This window comes from Venturia canescens, chromosome 9 (genome assembly GCF_019457755.1).
Source record: "Venturia canescens isolate UGA chromosome 9, ASM1945775v1, whole genome shotgun sequence".
Taxonomy (NCBI): Eukaryota; Metazoa; Arthropoda; class Insecta; order Hymenoptera; family Ichneumonidae; genus Venturia; species Venturia canescens.
The window spans coordinates 9,322,851-9,341,917 of NC_057429.1; the positions used below are offsets into that span (position 1 = coordinate 9,322,851).

A 19,067-nucleotide genomic window follows, 5' to 3' on the forward strand; every position below is an offset into this window, starting at 1 on the left:
TCCATTTCCGGAGAATATATTTGTCTTCAAAGTGCTTCTCACAAACATATTGAGTTTGTTTCAGTTGCCCAATGCCAGGAATAGCAGCTTTCCACTTTTCATATTGTTCGATGTTGGACGGCACTTTGAAAACGGAGCACTTCTCTTTTTTTGTTGTCCCGGTTTTACATCGCGGGACCGCACATGGTTTAACCATTTTCGTTTTTCTTTTCACTTTAAACGTCTCACGATAAGCACTAAAAATTATAGAAAATTAATATAATATAAAAGTACGGAATTTATTTGTCGCGTGGTCGCATATGACACCATATAACGCACTCGCTGATTTTAGGGATTTTAGGTTAGATAATTGTTTACAAATAGGTTGCACGTTTTCATCCCTACCCTACGTACATCCCTAGATTGCAGCGCCACGCCACGACCATATCAAACATTTAATACGCGGACAATAAGAGAACCACGCCGTCCTATAGAAAACTGGCTACGTTTCAAGACCTTGCACAGGAGTCACGTCGGTGGTGGTTATTTTGCGCGAGAATGGACAGTAGTGGTGAGAATGAGAAAAAGCAGCACATACACCACACTGTAACGCTCCGAGCGGGAATTATAGTAACTATTATTTCGAATGATTTAGTTTTGGGTGGGTTCGATTGATAAGGAGTTGAAACTCGCCTTGCGAATTTCTCTTCAATAACTCAAGACAAAGATTTAAATGTTTTATGAATATATTGACGAAAATATGGATCTTGACTCTTCGGCTGACAACAATGTTCTCCTCTTAATTCTATTCCGTTCGACTTTTAGTCTCACAAATCTTTTGATTCTCACGCGCAGACTCCGTACGCTCCGCTTATACGCGGACCAATCACGTTGTTCTTCATTCTCCCACTCATTCGAATTCTGGGGTCTCGCGATCCACGCCTCGGTTTCACACGCTCGCTTCACAATGACACAATGCCCTTATTATTCCAAGCCCTTAGCATAAGAGTGACGATGGAGACGTCGCAGCCCAATGTTTATAAGATGGAAGTGAGTAAAAGTATCGTATTGGAATACTAGAACTATTTATATAAGAAATCAAAGAAAGCCTTATTTCGATACATTTCAACGTATGGAGATTATTATAATGTAAACTATAAGAATGAGTTAGTCAATACGTTCGTATTTCTTATCGACTAGCGGTTATTGTTTATGCTATACTTATATATTAGTCACCCAAGTCCGTCACGTTCCTCTCATTTGTTAATATTTCAATGATCAAATTATCAAATCCGTATGAAATGCTAAAGTACGAAATTCGCAAATTCGCGGTTCTTAGCGCGGAAATCAGCGCACTCTGGTGACGAATTACGCATTCGTCACAACACAAGTGAACAGAAAAGCAAGGTAACTACTAGAGACTAGAGACATGAGAAAAAGATGCTGCCAACGATCCCGGCAATTAGAACCAGAAAGTTTGGTCTCTAACTGGTAACGCCACCCGAAGACACGTCACGAACTACAAGCTTATCGGCATGCCGGATGTGACGTTACGTTCTGTAACTCGAAAACTGGGAGTATCCCAGTGGAAAGGAAAAAAAACAAATTACCTCATCACTGATGATATTTATGACAGGAAATCTTGTGACACAATGGTTATTTCTAAAAAATAATTTATATCTACAACTGTGTAGAAGTCACCGACTTCTTGCGGTAAAAAATATTCATTGATTGTTGCTTTTGTACCAATTGATGACGAGTTATTAGAAAAATTAAAATAGATAAAAAATGAACAATCGATAATCGAATAATAAAAACTGCTCAAGTCCGCCGCCACGGCGGGAGTCATGTACACATGTATGATGTATGTGTGCATACGTTACAAGTATATAGATATAGATCTGTACGAGAAAGCGAAGCGAAGCGTAGTATATGGCGTTGTGTGCGCGTGTGCGCAGCCAGTGAATAATATTATTACGATATCGTATTCTTGTATACTCTATCAACATATCCGATTCATTCGTACAATTTAGGAATAGTACTATTTTTTTTTGCTATACGTGACGCGCACCATCACAAGTCGTTCTTACGTTATGACATTGTGAAATTAAAAACATGCGGAAAGAAAAAAGTGATTTAAACTTTCGTCCGAATACATTGAATGAAAATAAACGTGTACTTTGTGAATTAAGGAATCGTACCAAGGTAAAATAACGTTTGTTGAAAACATTTATATTCATTAAATACTCCAAAACGCGTAAAATAAAAAACACGGTATATTTTGAAAACATTTTTTGTTCCGATTTTACAGATCGACCGCAAAAATGTCCACGAGACAACCAAACTTATAACGAAATTCAATGAAAAAAATGCTCTACGCATTTCGAAAAATGCTAAAGCATCACTTGGTACAAAACAGGAAAAAACCGTGAGTTGTCAAATTTGTGTTCTCTATTCATGATGTCAATTAACAACGTCATTTTTTTATTATTTTTTCTCGCAATACTTTCAACTTAACCTTTATTTTCTCTACTGTTTCATTAAAGAATCAGATTTTAAGGTTATCTAATATTTTGACAACCAACATATTCTGCAACAATTCAGCGATATTTCTATGACAATTGCCCAAAATTTTCCTGATCTCATTCCATTGGAAATTATATGATCAAATAACAAAATATCCAAGCTAAACGCCAGCATCTAAATAGGTATCGCTGGTTGATGTATCCTAAAAGCCCTCAAAGTAAATAGTACAAGAAAAAATAATGGTTATGTTATTCAAAAAATACTATGCCAATTTTTGCATTGTAACGATCGAATAAAATCTCTTTTCTTTTTTATCCCAAAAGTTGATATCGCAATAATAAAATCCTTATGTGATCTCCAGACCAATTCTAACTAAAATTAAATATCTTATGCCAAGAACAACCAGAAAAATAGAAATAAACCGAAATTCAAAACATTATAGATATTTTATGAGATTACAGACACAAACTTGAAATAATAAAAAAATTGAACCATTTCCAAACTTGGATTCAATGACAAATATTGCAGAACACATTTTTTTAAACAAAAAATCAATTTATAACTTTCCTTGATAATTCCCTGTTTCAGCAAATGGAAAATCTCTATGGATCCAAAGACGGATTTCCTGCAGGATCGTGGTGGGGAATCCGAATGGACTGTGCGAGAGACGGTGTTCACAAGCCCTTCAACGAAGACATTCAAGAGGGTCCTTTTGGCGCAGTTTCATTATGCACATCGCATCTAAACATGTACAATGACGTAGATCTTGGGGATTTTTTAACGTTCACAGCAAACCAATTCCCATGCGAGAAACAGTGCGTTCATCCTCTTCTACAAAATTATCAGAACCAATTACCTCTAAGGCTTGTGAGAAGTTACAATCTCACAAACGATTACGCGCCAAAAACAGGCTATCGATACGACGGCCTATACACAGTCGCGGCTTGCTGGATCGGAGTCAATTCAGAATCAGAAAAGTATTACAAATTTGCCCTCGCGAGGCTGCCGTTCCAAGAACCCCCGACGTGGAAACTGTCTCGAAAATCTAACTCTCAAACGAGTAACTGCAAAGCTCGTAGTACTGACAAATCAGCGAATCATCATTTGAAAGAAGCGCAGAACAATGTAAACGACGAAGAATCTATAAAGAATTATCGACATAGATCGTTGATGACCAAGTGCTCGTTAGAAAAACCAAATATTTCCAAACGCAAAAGCACGATAGTCGAGAGATGTATATCAAAAAAGCCTGACGGACAATCCTTCGGGAGCATGGTCTCTGTACCCTACACCGAATCCCTGGCCAGCAGTAACCGTCTCTCTGACAACAATTCTTCAAATTCGCCCGTCGCCAGATTTCAAAGTACCAATATTTCGATACGTACGGAACTTTACGATTCGTCGAACATCGTCAATCAGGATACAAAAAAAAATATACCCATGACTTTTTGCCGTACTTACAAAAATTCAAGCTTGCCAGCCCTTCCGATCAATCTCTCGAACGTCGTCAATCTGAATCTCAACAGCTGCGGGTCTTGTCTGAAAGACAATGCTCAGGAATCACTTATTCAGTCACGCTCGGGAATCCCCAAATTTTCTAGTGATCGGCCCTCGAGCTCGGATCATGTTGGGGATCGATCAACTCCGAAAATAACGACGATAGAGGTCAAATCAAATTTCGATAATAACCGAATTTCTAGCCCGACGATAAACCATACGAAAAATGATGGAACCGTTGACGATTCTAATCGATCGACGCCAGATAATGGCCTCGGAGAAGAGCAGATTGAGATTGCAAATCCGGCGGAAACAGCGCCTGAAGTCGATGCTCAAATCACGAGTAATAACCGTAACGAAGATCAGGAAAACGTTCAAACGCACACGCCCGATGAAGCGAAATCTTCGGAAGAACTCGATAATTTAACAATATCGAAGAACGATATAGTTTCGAAGGAAATTCACACAGATCTCGATTCTCTGACGCCTGATCAGATGTTGAATTTCATTGTCAAACAAAAGTATCATCCGCGAGCAAAATTGTTGATCGGAAGTGTGATCGGATTGGCCACCGGGGAATCAACGATATTGAGAGCTTACGAGTCACTTATGTCGCGAAAAGATCGTTGGTCTCAGGAGAAAAATACAAAATTGGCAAAAAACGATAAAGATAAGGGGCAGGGAACAGAAAAAAAATTGGCGATCGTCGACTCTCGCGATTACAGAAATGTGAGTAAAAATTCTGCAAGCATGGAACGTAGCAAAGAAATAAAAATGTCAAAAAGTCTCCCGAGCAGTAGAGTTTTGAGAGGCAACAAAGATCGTCTTATGAGAAAAATGACACTGCGTAGAACGAGAGTTTCAAAAAGGCTCACAGGGACCGAGGCAAAGTCTAATCCGAAGAATCTCAGAGGAAAAACATCGAAGAGCTTAATAAAATCGAAACGTTTGGAAGTCAAATCGCAGCAGCAATTTTCCAAGTCAACGATACTTAAAAAATCGCAGAAACGCGTTAAAAAACGACGCGGGGAACTGGCGAATCTGGTAATCGACGCGAATATTGGACCGTTGATTCGTGGACCACGAAACCGGAGATTACGTTGTAAGAGTCATATTTTTTCTAAAAACATACACGAAAATGGTAACGTACCAAGTTGTTGTGCCAAAAAAGTGACGGACGTCACGAGAGGCGGTAAGAAAGAATTAAGGAGGGACGAGTTGTCAATAAGAAAAGCCAAAGTTTCCAGGATGAAAGGGCAGATTACCGAGTCTCGTTTTGTTGATACAAACAAAAAAGTGCTGCTGCACGAGACCGACGAAAATCGTTCCAGCGAAGCTAGAGTCCAAAACAATTTTCCGGATAAATTATTGGTAAAAAATATAAAGCTAGGAGAGGAAAAGTATAGCGAGGAGCGATCAGCGAGAGGAGAAAAGAGAAAACTACCACGTGCTCGTAGCTTAAGCCGAGAGGCGAGAAAATCCAGCGGATTTGATAAAACGATGTGCAAAAATTTGCGGGACAAAAAGATCGGAACGGTGAAAGTAAAAATGATGGATGTTGCGACGCAGTGTTCAGCGTCGTGCAGGGACGTGACGACGTGGATCGATCGTGAAACGTTCAACAATCGCTTGAATCTCATGAAAATCGAATGGATCGACGTCGACGATGTAAAGTCCGAAATATTCCAGAACGACGATGACGTTAGTGAGGAAAACTCGGTGCACGAGGCGAGCATCGACATCCTGCAGGAAAGCAGCCAAGTTTCACCGATGGAACCAGAGTACGGGACGACATCTCAGACTGACGAAAGTCCCTTGACATTCGGACAAGGATTATCAGCATTTGTTCCTGTAAATACATCGGATGGAGATTTCAGAATAGCCCGATTAAGGTCGATAGGTTTCAAGCCTATTCGACCGGACGGTATATTCGACGACGAAAAATCTAAGCCAAACGAGTACAACAAAGATTGTCCGAGCACAAGCACCGAGAATTTGTTCGAACAGTCATCGATAACGGTGCGCGAAGTTGATGAATTATTCAACAAGTATACCAGCGAAGAAACTACTTCGGTTGCTTACATGGACCACGAACTCCGTTATCAAGATATCGAGAACGAGGAGAGAATATTCTCTAGTAAAAATCGTCGGGTTTACGCTACAGCAAAACGAGGAAGGAGAGTAACTAGAATGAGAAATGATAAAATAGGCATAATCGAGGGTACGAGAGATCAGAAGGGTTCGACGAACGAAGAAGATTCCGACACGCCTTGGCATGGTTGGAAAAAGAATGTTCAAAATAAGCAAGCCCAGTGGATCGGCTGGTAACCGTTCTCTCCGTACGACACACAGCAGAGCATCGTTATTTTGTTATAAATTAAATGCATATACTTAAATATATATATATATATATATAATTGTAGAGAAATCTGTGATTATCAGCGGGTTAAGAAAAAATTTTATATAGCCAGAAAAAATTAGAGATATTGATTTTTGAAGATGTTACCGATAACGGCCACATTACGCTAGATTTCCGTAACTCTGTTTTTTTTAGGTAAGAGTCTCGCCACCGCCACGTTTGAAAAATAATTCTTCGTTCGTTATTCAAGCTTGGATATAACTTGCAGAAAAATCTAATATTAATTTCAATGATGAATGTTGAACGGAAAGATCAGAGTTTCCAAAATCACCTAGTTTCTCTATCTAACCCAAAATAGGAGGTTCGGGGAGCCGGTTTTTGCACTGCGGTGCTAAAATTAAAGTTACAATATCTTTGGGGCTAGTAAGTGGTCAAAATGCTTGTAATTTTTAGCAAACTTCCGTCGTATGCTTCTTGTTGAATGACATTGAAGAAAAAAATCTATTGAAAACTATTGAGTTATTGCGTAAAACGTGAAATTTTATGTCCCTTTTCACGTTATTTCATGTAAAACTGTGCAATCTTTGATTGACAGTATCTCGGATATCGAAGCAGTGTTTACAAAACTGCTTTGGCGAGACCGTATTTTAACTTTTGTGTAGCACAAGTAAAAGTTTATTAAAAATTTCTGTAGACTTCGGTCGATCTCTGTTGACGCAAAATGAAATTTAGCATTTATATATAGATATATAAATATGTTTCCATGAAATTGAGATAAAAATATTTATTTGACAAATACAGACTATTTTCTTTTTGAAAATGTTTTCACACGAGCCAAAAAAATACGACATTCGAACGTTACGTGCCCAGTAATAGGCCGAGTAGAATGTACCGTCGAAATTTGCGAGACTTTTCAGTATTTAGGCTCTGAATTACACGGTGAATGACGATCTTGTTTCTTTTCTCCTTAATTCAATACAGTAAAACCAGCTTATTAACCAGAACTCACCTCGGTGCTGAGATTCGAAACTGAGCGCAGAGCTTTCTCACCGGATAGGAAAAGTATTTATAAATAAACATAACATATATATTTCAGTGTGTACCTCGATGGAAGTGAAATAAAATTTTGTATGAATTTTTACAATATACGATAAATTTGGAGCTTATCTCGATTTTGTTTGTTTTTTTTCTTTGCTTTTGTTATAGGGCTCGGGTGAGAAAACATGAACAGCACCCGGATATATTAGTTTTCTTTTAGTGTTTTGTTTCTTCATCATCGAACGTAAATCACTGCTGTGTGTCGAAGGGACACGATGCTTGGCAAAAAAACTTATTTCATCTTTTTTCGATTAATCATTAAATACAATCTACTATATTAACGATATATACATATATTTATATATATTTTGTTTCAATAGGACGCGAAGGTATAGTTGAGTGGCTCGAAGCTGAAGTTACGTATCATTTTTTCGTTCTTCCTGTCTTTTCATCGACCAATCGATAATTTTGTATATCTCTTTTTTCGTGTACATACGGCAGTAGTCGACGCTTGGATTTTTTTCACGTCAAAAAAACAATCGACTGCTAATGACGAGTGTATCGTAGCTCGTGGAAATGAATAATAAATATTTTCAAATTCGAGAAGAGAACAAAACCCAGTAAGCTCGATCGAACTCGTTGAATTAACGTACACATTTGTTTTTTAAAAAAGCGTACTATGCAAATCGTGAGAAACTTTGAGACGTATCGATTAATATGATTAATTACAATTAAGTACGAATGATGTTTGTACAAGTATTAAAATAATTATAACGCTCTTTACGTAAAGAAATATGAGAAATGGGAAAAAAATAATATTACCGAAGGAAAAATTCTTCACGATCTTTTGTAAATAGCAGACGTGTACTGTATACCGTTCAGAATTACTAGTGAAATAAGCTTAGAGTTTAACGTGTGGAACAATGGCGAAAAAATCGGTATGCAAAATAATGAAAACAGCGTAAAAAATGGTGCGTGAGCGTTAATAAAAAATATCTTCTACGCTATTCTTGTATTCGTGTAACATAATTCATATGTATTTAACATGAATAAAAACGTCACGATTTTTATGATGATAATATGTGCAATGGGCTTTTTTCTTGGTTCTGCGGTTTTTATGAAGTCTCTACCCTGCCGATTTGTGGACGCTTTGCGGAGTCTCTCTTTAAAACTTTTGTTACAACTTTGAAAATACAACACAAACAATATAATTTTCATTTTCCTGCTTAGTCATCCTCTTCGAGCACGAATAATCCTTGGCTGATTTCGTCAAACGTTTCTTGTCCCACATTTAAATGCAACATTTTACGAGACCATTTATATTTCTCTTCATCATTTCAAATATAGCGAGTTTTGCCGTTGGTTTTTCATTTCATTTTTTGCGAGTAGAAGCTTCTTATCAGAAATTTGTCAAAGTTCTTTTATCTCGCTCTTTGTTTACTTCTTTTTTGAGTTAATTTTTTTGGTTTTTCTTTAGTTTACTGGAATTCATCATCGCTGCTCAATAACATAGTTTTTTCGTTATAATTTTGGGAGATGGTGGCAACACGCTGATGCGATGTGTTGCGCCTTTGCGGCGGTGGCACCGGCATATTTTGCGGATCGTCCGGATCGAAGCTCGACACCCTCATGCCTCGTTGACTCTTGGTGCCACCTGATTAATTACATTTATCCACGGATTATCGTCATGTGTGTTCGGCTATTATCATTATAACAAAACGTTAATAAATAAACAATGAAAACGCATCGTTACTCCTCGCATTTCTTACGAGCTTCTCAAAATATATTACAACGTTATTACAACTCGTGGAGTAACGATACCCCTTACAGATAAAAATGCAAGTACATAATTGTTTTGTTTGTTTGTTTATATATCATAATAAAATGCAGTAATCGCTTTGTCGCGCATGCAATTCGATTGGGACAAGGAAATGGAAATTTGGAAGTATTAAAGCTGCGAGGATATTTCATGCAAGGTATTCAATATCATTTATAAAATATGTCTTATTTTACGAACATTCGGACATTCATATTTTCACATCTTCCTTTATCTTTTTCTTTTTGCATCTAAGTAATAATAATAATAATAATAATAAAAACGAATACGGTCGCATGCCAACAGTCCGGTAATGAGCAATGAGGCATGAGACATAATGTACATACAAAAAATTAGCCCTTACGACGAGCCTATTATAGTAGTGCCCAGAAACGAATGTAAATGTCTGAATACACGCGAGGAACAGTAGTTCAGCCAACAATGATCTTGCTTTTCTACAAATGGAATGATTTTTATATTATCGAACTGTTCACTGATCGAACGATAAAATTACATTTCGTCCATTTTTTCTTTTTTTTTTCAAAGGTCAACATTTCAATTTTACGACTGATTACCACGTTGTGTTTCTTGTCGTCGATGTATTTTTTTGTTTGTTCGTTGCACCCCTTCGTCGTTGTTTATTGAAAAGCATGAATCTCTGAAGAATACACATCTGTTCTAAGTACTTGACGTTATAATAAAGTGACTTAAATACTATCTTACAATAGAGTCGATAAATCGCGATACTGTATATATTCAAATACGACTATACATACTTCGATGACGAAAACGATTCTTTTTTTCATTTGTGTTTACCCGAATTCATCGAATCGTCATTGAGAAAACGGTGGTAGAGAAATATGTAAATTACGCTCCCAACGTTTCCAGCGAGTTTGACTCTTAGTCGAAGGTTTTATAAAACTCATAGCATTTATCGAGTGTGTCTTTCCTTTTTTAATCAATATTTTCAGGCTTTGATTTTAGATGAATTGTTTTTCTTTTTTCGTTTTAAGTACTCAAGGCTTCCAAATGTCCGCGTTGTGTTGGAATAACAAAATCTAGTTGCCTCAGGCACTCACAGCTTTTCGTACGGCAAGTTGGTATTGACGTCTGAAAAATATCAAAGAAAGTTGCCTTTCAAAGTCGATGGCTCAAGAGAGACCCTTCTCGCGATATTATACCGAGGGTTTAATCGAATATTATATTTTCTCTTTTTTATTCCTCACACATGGATTTATCTTCTTCCCTTTTTTTCATTCATAAAGACTGTTAACCGCCACCGATTATGATATCTGTCAATTATTTGTTTTCATTTGAGAAGAAAGACCCGAATTAGAAATCAGAATTCTCTAATGTTTTTATATTATTTGTATTATCCTCTGGAAGATTTTCTGACATTCCCTTTATCAGCAACTAATTCCATGAATGCTTCAATCGAATGAAATTTTTCATTTTAATGAGAAAGGCTCATGTTAAAGAAAAAATACGTCGATTATTATCGGAAAAATAATATAGTAGGTTCGAGAGAAATCTATTATGAAAATTATTCGAACCAGTTTTACATAGAAAAATACAGATTCTCGTTTTAGACAATCAATTTTTTTTCTAGATTAAATCTGCTTCTCGATGAATAATTCTGCTTGTAAAAAAACGAAAGAAAAATTCTTAGAACTTCATTGAGGTAACATTCGAAAGTTAACTTTTTTGTCAATTTTCTTGAATATTATATAGACTGTTACATTTTACAGGAATCCAAAATTAAGTAATAACGCTCAGCGAGTCAATCACCTCAAGAAAGTCATATTTAAATGATACTTCGACGAAAAAAAATTACTCGAATGCTTTTTCGTGTGTCGACGGTAATAAAAGTCTCTCGAATACAAAATTTAGATATTCTTGAATTTATCTACTCGACATAATCGTCAAAAATTCGAATAGAACTTGTGAAAATATTTGTTCAAATTGGTGCCATTCAACTGAAACTGTTTCCATTTTTTCTACGTAGTTGTCTCGCTACAGTCACGCTGAAAAGTTCATGCAACGCCAATATGTAAAAGCTTGGATTAGCAAGATATTTTGAAAGGAAAATTTCGATCATAAATTTACGAAATAATTGAGCCCGGTTTTCCATGATTGATAAAAAAAACGAATCAAGATAATCTTGCGGATGAAAAAGTCCCACAAATTTTTGATAGCCATAATTCAACATTCGACACACGTTTTAATCCCGTTCTTGGAATAATATCATCAGTAAATCATCGACAGGTTCGTTCGGTGAAAAAAAAAATCCTCTTATCACGCTGTTTCATAGACCCGTTTAAGAGATTATTCAGAAAAGAATCAAAAGATTGGAATCCACGAGTGGGAAAAAATCGTAAGTTGTCGCTATCATAAACAGACTGTGGACGAAAATTGACGTGCTTTTGTATAAAAATAAACTACAGCGAAACAACCGTCTTGAAGAAACCTATTCATTTGGTTTTTTGGATTTGCTTGTGAAAGATATTTGGCGAGTGCATTGTGGTTTGTGGTGAGAGTGATAATGAAGCAAAATTGTATGTGAAATTCATGAAATATACACGATGTGATGAATTGCGATCATTTTCCAGAGTTCATTTTCTATTATTATTGTACGCGGTTGTATTAATAGAAAGGTAAAAAAAATCAATATGAACAAGTGGTGCGACATACTTGTCATCCCACGTAAGAGACGAGTGGCCCGTTTGCCGTATTTACGACGATAAGAAATATATATTATTCAAGGCGTTTCTAATACATGTATTTATGTACAAGTGCCAACCAAGCGAACCGACACATTTATGTGAGAAAAGGAAAGAAAAGAGAACGAAACGAACGTAAACGGTCAATGTTAAAATCACAGCGACGCGACAGGCGCGATCGAATACTGGTCGCTGCTCATGCTCATTCAAAATCATACATTTTACATGCTGTTTCCAAAGCTTTCTAACTTGATCGAGACAAAATATGAACAACAAACTGGAACATTGAAATAACACAGGGCCAGCTAATTGCTTATGAGCCAGGCGGAGTTTCGTAAAAGAGAGAAAGAAAATAAGTAAACGAACTTGACAAACCCGAGATAAGATTACTTACCGGAGCTGTATTGTGTGTACTGTTGATACTGAGGATGAAAATTGTGGATTGCGTCGGTCATTATATCCTTCGGGTTTATGGTTTCCTGAAGAAGATAAAGAATAAATTTCATTCCATTTTTTTGTGGTTCTATTCATACTAATTTCCTCGTGTTTATTATTTTCATCAGAAAAGATAAGAAATTTTAATAATCACGAGTCAATTGGAGCGTTGGTGAATCTTGAAAATATTTCAACATTTGGACAACCCATGAACTCAGTTTTCGGATACCGAAACATAGTGAAGTCGATAAAATGAGAATGAAAATATAATGGAACATTTCATATTTCAACAATTTGTAATTATGTCAAGAGATAAAAAAGATGAATATACTAGAAGTTCCTATTAAACAATTGTTTGAATTCAGAAACCAAAAAATGTAAGTAGCGTCGAATAAATATCAGGGAAAAGTGTAATAAAATTCTTCCATCTGAAGAAAGTAAAATGACCTTCGGTCCAAATCGCGAATGTTTCAAAGATTTCTTGTATTTTCGAGAAATAAAGTAGCATCAATTTTTCATACATTTCTTTTACTTCTATAAAACGTTTCTAATCTTCGTAATATTTAGATAGTTTAGTTCGAGGACACGTATTTCTGTTAACTCATCATTGAATTTTCAAGGTTAAAATTATTTGAATTATCTTCTTCCACGTGATAACTCTGCTTGTGTTTTTAGTTGACTCATACAAAAATCATGAAAATTCTTCCCATTTTTCATAATTGATGAAACATTGATGGCTCAATTAATTTCTTGGCAAGTATGAAATTAGAGTTAATCAGAAATTGGCGAAAATTTATCAAGTATTTGACGAGAAATTTCTTGATATTCCATGAGAAATTATATAAAAACGAAATTTTCCTGTAGGAAAAAGCGATCCAGCAATCAAAATTTCCTTTGCAACACTGATGAATATAAATATTTATTTCCTAATAATGATTTACCTTTAAACTACTGCTGATACTTTGCATCGTCACGCTACGACCCCTCGAATCTGTGACGCAGCCAGCTGCATAAACTTGATAGGGAAAGGCGTATCTGAGGGCAATTGCGGCAAAAAGCATTTCGATGCAGATGAGGAAATTCTGATATCCAGCGGACACGGTACCAACGCTCGTCGTGTGATCTTTGTTGATCAATGGTGCTATAGCGTTTGCCTTTTCGAGTACAGCCAGTAAAACACCTAACCGATAAAAAAGAATCAAATTACACCATTAAAAAAAAATCAGGGAGATTTAAAATTTTCACAGAGAATTTTCCATTTCCGATTTTTTGAATAATACAACGAATGATCTGCTTCAACCTTCTTCATATAGAAACGACACGCATGATTTTTGTTCAAATTCAGATATTTTTCGTTAATAAAATTAAGGAATTGTTTAGAAAAACTTTGTAAAACGAGAGACAATAAATTTGTTTAGCATACTTTTGAAATATTTTTCAGTTCGATAACATAATAGTGTTAAAAAGCTAAAGTGAAATTGAGTGAAAGATTTTATTTCAAGTTATTTTTTGAATCGTGACGTGAGAAAAAATACAGCAAATAACTGGAGAAAGGTGGAGTAAAGTAACGCTAGATGTTGGAGAATCGTACCTTGCCAGAATGACAGAAATATGACACTCTTGACGGTGCAGAACTTCAATACGGGCTCGAACGGAGTAAGCAGGTCACGCGTAGCAAAGTAGAATAGAAAGAGTCCGTAAAGAGCGAGAGAAACGCTGATATTGTAAATTATAGTGACGTAGATGTAACCACCGTTGGGTGACCAATCGCCATCGCGATAGTGCCCGAAAGATTGTAGGATTATAATAACGAACGCCATGACGGGTTTAACGAGACAAAATTGTAGGGTCGCTTGTTTGCAAAAGCGTAAAAATCCGATTGTGTACGTTTTCTCAACGAGACACCACGTCCCGTATAAACAATTGGAACGGATTGGCTTGCCCCTTATTTCCGACATTATATTGCCCTCGCCGCCCAGGTACTCGTAGCAAAGGGACAAAAAACTGTATATTACGAACGCCTCGTAACAATCGCGTACCGTGAAAAAATATACGTAATAACTCTCGCTGTTGAAAAACAACAGCGAAATCCACGAGTACGTCGCGTATATCGGAACTATGAACAAAATTCTCACGATCCATCGTTGTTCCGTAGGATTCGTGTACCACCTCAGATGCTGATAAATCTGGAATAGAAAAAAAATTATCAATGAGTCGTCGATGGCTGAACAGTAGAGAAACTTTCATTTTTGGAATAAATTATGTTGAAGTTTCGCATTGATGAAATGCCGCTTAACCCTTTTTAGTTTTCAGTAGATCCCAATAGCATTGTCCATTGCATTCAAACATTTATCTTTAGAATTATAAAACAAAATCTGAAATAATATCACAGTGATTTTGACACAAATAAAAATAATAATGAAAAAGTATTTTTCCCCATATTTTAACACTGCAAACTTCAATACTGCCAGAAATATGTGAAGCATAGAAATGTGGATTACAAAATTGTCAAAGAATATGAGACCTACAAGAAATGGGATAATTAGAAAAATTGAAAAGTTTATGCCTCATTGGATAAACCTTTTGAATCATTACATTGTTTCTTCATTCGAAAAATCATTGTCACAATTTCTATCGCCATTGGGCATTTAATTCTAAACAAGACTCAGCGAAATATTTGACCATACTTTCCAACTACAGCAAATACTATTCTTTCTCTTCCATTCCCTTTTTTTATCGGGTAGAGTTCCAATGTTAATTTCTGTACCAAGCCAAAGAAGTTTGACTATCAAGATTATTTGATTCCAAAAAGAAGAAACAAAAACATACTAACATCAACTCTGAACTCGATTTTGAGTGCCATTTCATTGCAAAAAAAATTATTCAGTTAAAAAACAGACCTGTTGACAAGTTAGGAATAGCGCCAACCACACAAAGGCTCCTGAAATACCCTGACATGCTCGAGTCTGAAGAAATATAGGTGTAATGTCATCGGAGTTGTTTTTGTCCAATCCACCACTAAAATCAGTAGTCGAAGTTCTCATAGTAGTCGTTGTTGTACTGACTTTGTCGATGACAGCCGCAATGACTGACGATGCCGAAGGCAACGTCGTACTGCTGCTCATGATTTCAGTTCGTCTGAAATGAACAAATTTCAATCGTAAATGACAAAATTTTAACACGAAATTCCATGAAACATACGAAAAAATAACATTACAGTGAGCTAAAATCCAAATTTCATTATTGTATAAATGAATTTTATAGATTTTCAACTTCACGTTGATATTTACTAGTATGATAGTAATCGTAAGTATAATTTTTTTTTTAAATGTCGGGACAACAAGCGCAGCCAGGAAAAAATTAATTTTACAATATGCGAAATTTCACAGTCAATATCTTTTAGCGATTAGGCACGATTTCAGGAACCGTGTCTCCACAAACAAGTTCGAGAATTGACGTAAGCACATAATAATAAAAATGATAGATAAATATAAAGATCGAAATGACGATAATAAGAAAAAAAATGTTCGTTCGATCGAGTGAACAGAAGGCCCGCACAGCGAGCCCGCGCTTTAAAAAATCAATATGCATAACACAACAAACCGTAAGGAGTATATGTAACGGGGGATGGGAGAGGGGGGAGAACTCGTGCGTATTACAGAATACGGGATCGTCGAGAAATGAAAAAAGAAACGTTCGATCGAATGGGTGACGAAAAAGAGAGGAAAAGCATGTAAGATTCTTGAAATGGATGCTTGAAATTGACCTCGGAATATTGGAAGAGGGGGTAAAGGAGAGATTAGGGAGAGGGAAAAATCGTGTGGCTATAACCAACTTCAGACTGACAAATGAATGAGCTGAAGCAAAAAAATAAAGGCACAAAAAAGCCTGCGAAAAGGCGAGAAAAAAAGAAAGGCTGCGTGCTGACCTGCGTCTGCGTTCGTCAGGGCTCCTCGATTCTCGGAAGACTGGGTGCGGGAGAGAGAGCGAAGGATTGTGGTGCAAGAGAGAGGGATTGATAAATAGACTTGAAAGAAAGAGATGGCAAGGGATATAGATATAGTATACGAATTACGAATTTATACCTCCTCTACTCCGAGCAACAACTCCAAGTACTCTCAGCTAAAGACGAGGCAATCACACGGCTGTGATGACCTTTTACGTGTTTGGCAAGACACACGTCCTTCCCTTATAATTCACTTAAAGGATCTTGCGCTCTTCTCTTTCTTCTTACTTCTGCTCTTATTTTTTCGTGGTTTCTTTTTAACGTGGCGAGAATAGGTCCAGGCGCCTTTCACCCAACATTTTCGGCGCACAAAAACAGTTCATGGAGCATACACACACATACGTCACAACGAGCGAAAATATGTTGGCACTTGAGTGTGACGCGCGAAACACTTTTGTTTCGCACAGATTCCCGCTAAACCGTCTAAATTTGCTTTATTTTTATCGAAATATTCTACCGTTATTAGCGTCACTGCGCAATCGTCAATTATTACGGAAATATTTTATGATTATAATTGACTCCTCCACGGCCTCAAACCTCCATGATACGCGCACGCACGGTGCGACAAAAACTGTACTAACCTCACGGGCAATCGAGAATCGCGAACATCCTCCTCCTCTTCGAGTCCCTCCTTCTCCATCCAGGCTTTTTTCGTGTTTTCGCTCCCACTACTGACCAGACAAGTTATCTATCTCTATACAGTAGGAGCTCCGTTAGTGTCCGATCATTATTCCCTACTCCTTTGCAGTTTGCAGTTGATCCACTAGTGCCAATTTGTACCGCGAGGAGAGTACTACGTCAGGCAAAATTTGTAAGATTATTTTCACGTTTCATTGTTCGTTCAATGTTTATGAAAAATCATGAAACCAATATTCTTTTTTAAGAGAATGGATCAGTCGGTATATCGCAGCCGTGAGTGCGAGAGAGATAGCTGCAAATTTCGAAATCGAAATTCTTTGACACAGTTTGACCGATTAAAAAAAGGCTCTGTCGTCGATTTTTGCCATCGTTCTGCGTAGGCTGACAGAGCCTTTTTTTAATCGGTCAAACCGTGTCAAAGAATTTCAATTTCAAAAATTCCAAGTCAGGTTAGTCGACTGATCCATATATCCATGCTCTTAAACCTGAACATACAATAGATATAAATTGTATGACTATTATGCTCAACCAGTCAATGCTCAACCAGCATTACTATACTAATGGAAGTATTTTACAAAATTTGTTGGCTCATACTTCAAAGCTACAGCTAGTAGAGGGTCAATGCTGTAGACAATCGAAAACAATTTCACACGCAGTCAACTGTCAAGATTCTCCTTTCACACTCGTATCTCAACAGGAGGATGCGCTTGCGCGTATCCTCCTCGGACATAAGAAAATATTTTGCTCAATCGTTCGTTCATAATAAGTTAAGTCTTTAGGAAATAACAAGTATCAATACTTAAAAAAAAATGGAAAACAATGTTATGATTGAAAATCGGCTTAGAGATTTTTTTTCTATTTTTATACATTTTCTTTTTAACGAAACTCGTTCTAGGCTCAAATTTCTCAGCTGTTCGAGATACAAGTCTCCGTACAAGAGCGTGTCACGAAGCATATAGCGAGCGTTGTTGGTTGAACGGATAAATAAACGAAGAAAAAAAAGTTAGTAACACCGAGACGTTCGTAGCTTTGAGCAAAAACTGGTACTGGCCAAGGTGAAAGGAATCTCGACTGACATGGGAAAAACAGCTTCTCTACGTGCAGATCATTCTTATTTTCTATTACCATGTACAGATTGACAAATGCAGCGAAAATAATGAGGAAATAGCAAATAAAGATTTGAACGAAAGCTTAATTTCTGAAATTGTTTTCAATCAATTAAAAATCTTTCGAATATTCGAATAAAAAATCTATAGTAAAAATAATATATTTTCCAAAAACTAAAATTTAGGTTATTACATCAACCGGAGACAAGCACTGTTCATCCAGCAGATGACGCTTGTGCCTTCTGACCCTTCTGACACTTGTTTCGAAATACAGCTGACGCTCCCGGACGTCTTCTGATTCGTGCACGCACGCACATACGTCATACGTACAGTGTTTCAGCAGTGCTTGTCTCGTGAACTCAACACTCAAACAGATCATGTAGCCAGAGTACCCAATCCAGAGTAGTTTGAATTAGCGAATAACACCCTCAGCCTAACCGATGCGATGACAGTGTACTTGCACTTTTATTTATCTATGAACGCATGAAAATAATTGACAAAACAGATTGTGAGAGTAATGATGATTGTGACAATCTGAAAAAGGGAAATAAGAAGTGATGGAAAGTTTTGTGTGAATTTTTAGTCATGCTTGAAAAACATTGATTACCGTAATTGCAATATTGATTGAGAGGTTATCACTCATTAGACTGATCAAAGATTTCAATTGCTTAGTCCCTCAGAATCAATTAATTCAGCTAATTTCACGAAAATCTCATATCCTTAGTTTTAAAGAACGGATGAGAAATTATCTGCAGCGTAAATTAGAGTACAAAGTTGAATATCAACAAGTACTCGGAAGGCAACTTCCAACTTCCAAACGACTGATGTAGCTGGTGATAGATTTTTATCGCTCATCTAATTTTGCATTTTCTTAGGGAGATATTTTGCAGTTTACATGCGATTCTTCATCCGGAGCACATCAATGCAAATTCAAATTTCATAACAG

The 19,067-nt window shown here is 36.7% G+C and overlaps 2 protein-coding genes and 1 long non-coding RNA gene across 8 annotated transcripts; 2 read left to right on the forward strand and 1 right to left on the reverse strand.

The window, feature by feature from the left end:
- Positions 1 to 1,921: 1,921 nt before the first annotated feature.
- LOC122416343 (uncharacterized) lies at positions 1,922 to 8,478 on the forward strand. Its single transcript, XM_043429177.1, has 3 exons — positions 1,922 to 2,184; positions 2,291 to 2,407; positions 3,094 to 8,478. The coding sequence occupies exons 1-3, from the start codon at positions 2,095 to 2,097 to the stop codon at positions 6,328 to 6,330; spliced, it is 3,444 nt and encodes a 1,147-aa protein (XP_043285112.1). The 5' UTR covers positions 1,922 to 2,094; the 3' UTR covers positions 6,331 to 8,478.
- On the reverse strand, positions 7,131 to 17,091 carry Tmep (Transmembrane endosomal protein). Of its 6 annotated transcripts, none has more exons than XM_043429182.1 (6): positions 16,958 to 17,091; positions 15,271 to 15,508; positions 13,962 to 14,556; positions 13,312 to 13,550; positions 12,330 to 12,414; positions 7,131 to 9,053 (listed from the first exon to the last, which is right to left on the reverse strand). In XM_043429182.1, the coding sequence occupies exons 1-6, from the start codon at positions 17,014 to 17,016 to the stop codon at positions 8,878 to 8,880; spliced, it is 1,392 nt and encodes a 463-aa protein (XP_043285117.1). In that variant the 5' UTR covers positions 17,017 to 17,091; the 3' UTR covers positions 7,131 to 8,877. The 6 variants fall into 6 exon arrangements, with proteins under 6 accessions (XP_043285117.1, XP_043285118.1, XP_043285120.1 ...); XM_043429183.1 differs by lacking the exon at positions 16,958 to 17,091 and adding an exon at positions 16,456 to 16,921; XM_043429185.1 differs by lacking the exon at positions 16,958 to 17,091 and adding an exon at positions 16,299 to 16,426.
- LOC122416349 (uncharacterized) lies at positions 17,069 to 18,210 on the forward strand. The gene is made up of 2 exons (XR_006262093.1): positions 17,069 to 17,187; positions 17,911 to 18,210. It is a non-coding gene; the product is annotated as an uncharacterized lncRNA (long non-coding RNA).
- Positions 18,211 to 19,067: the final 857 nt, after the last annotated feature.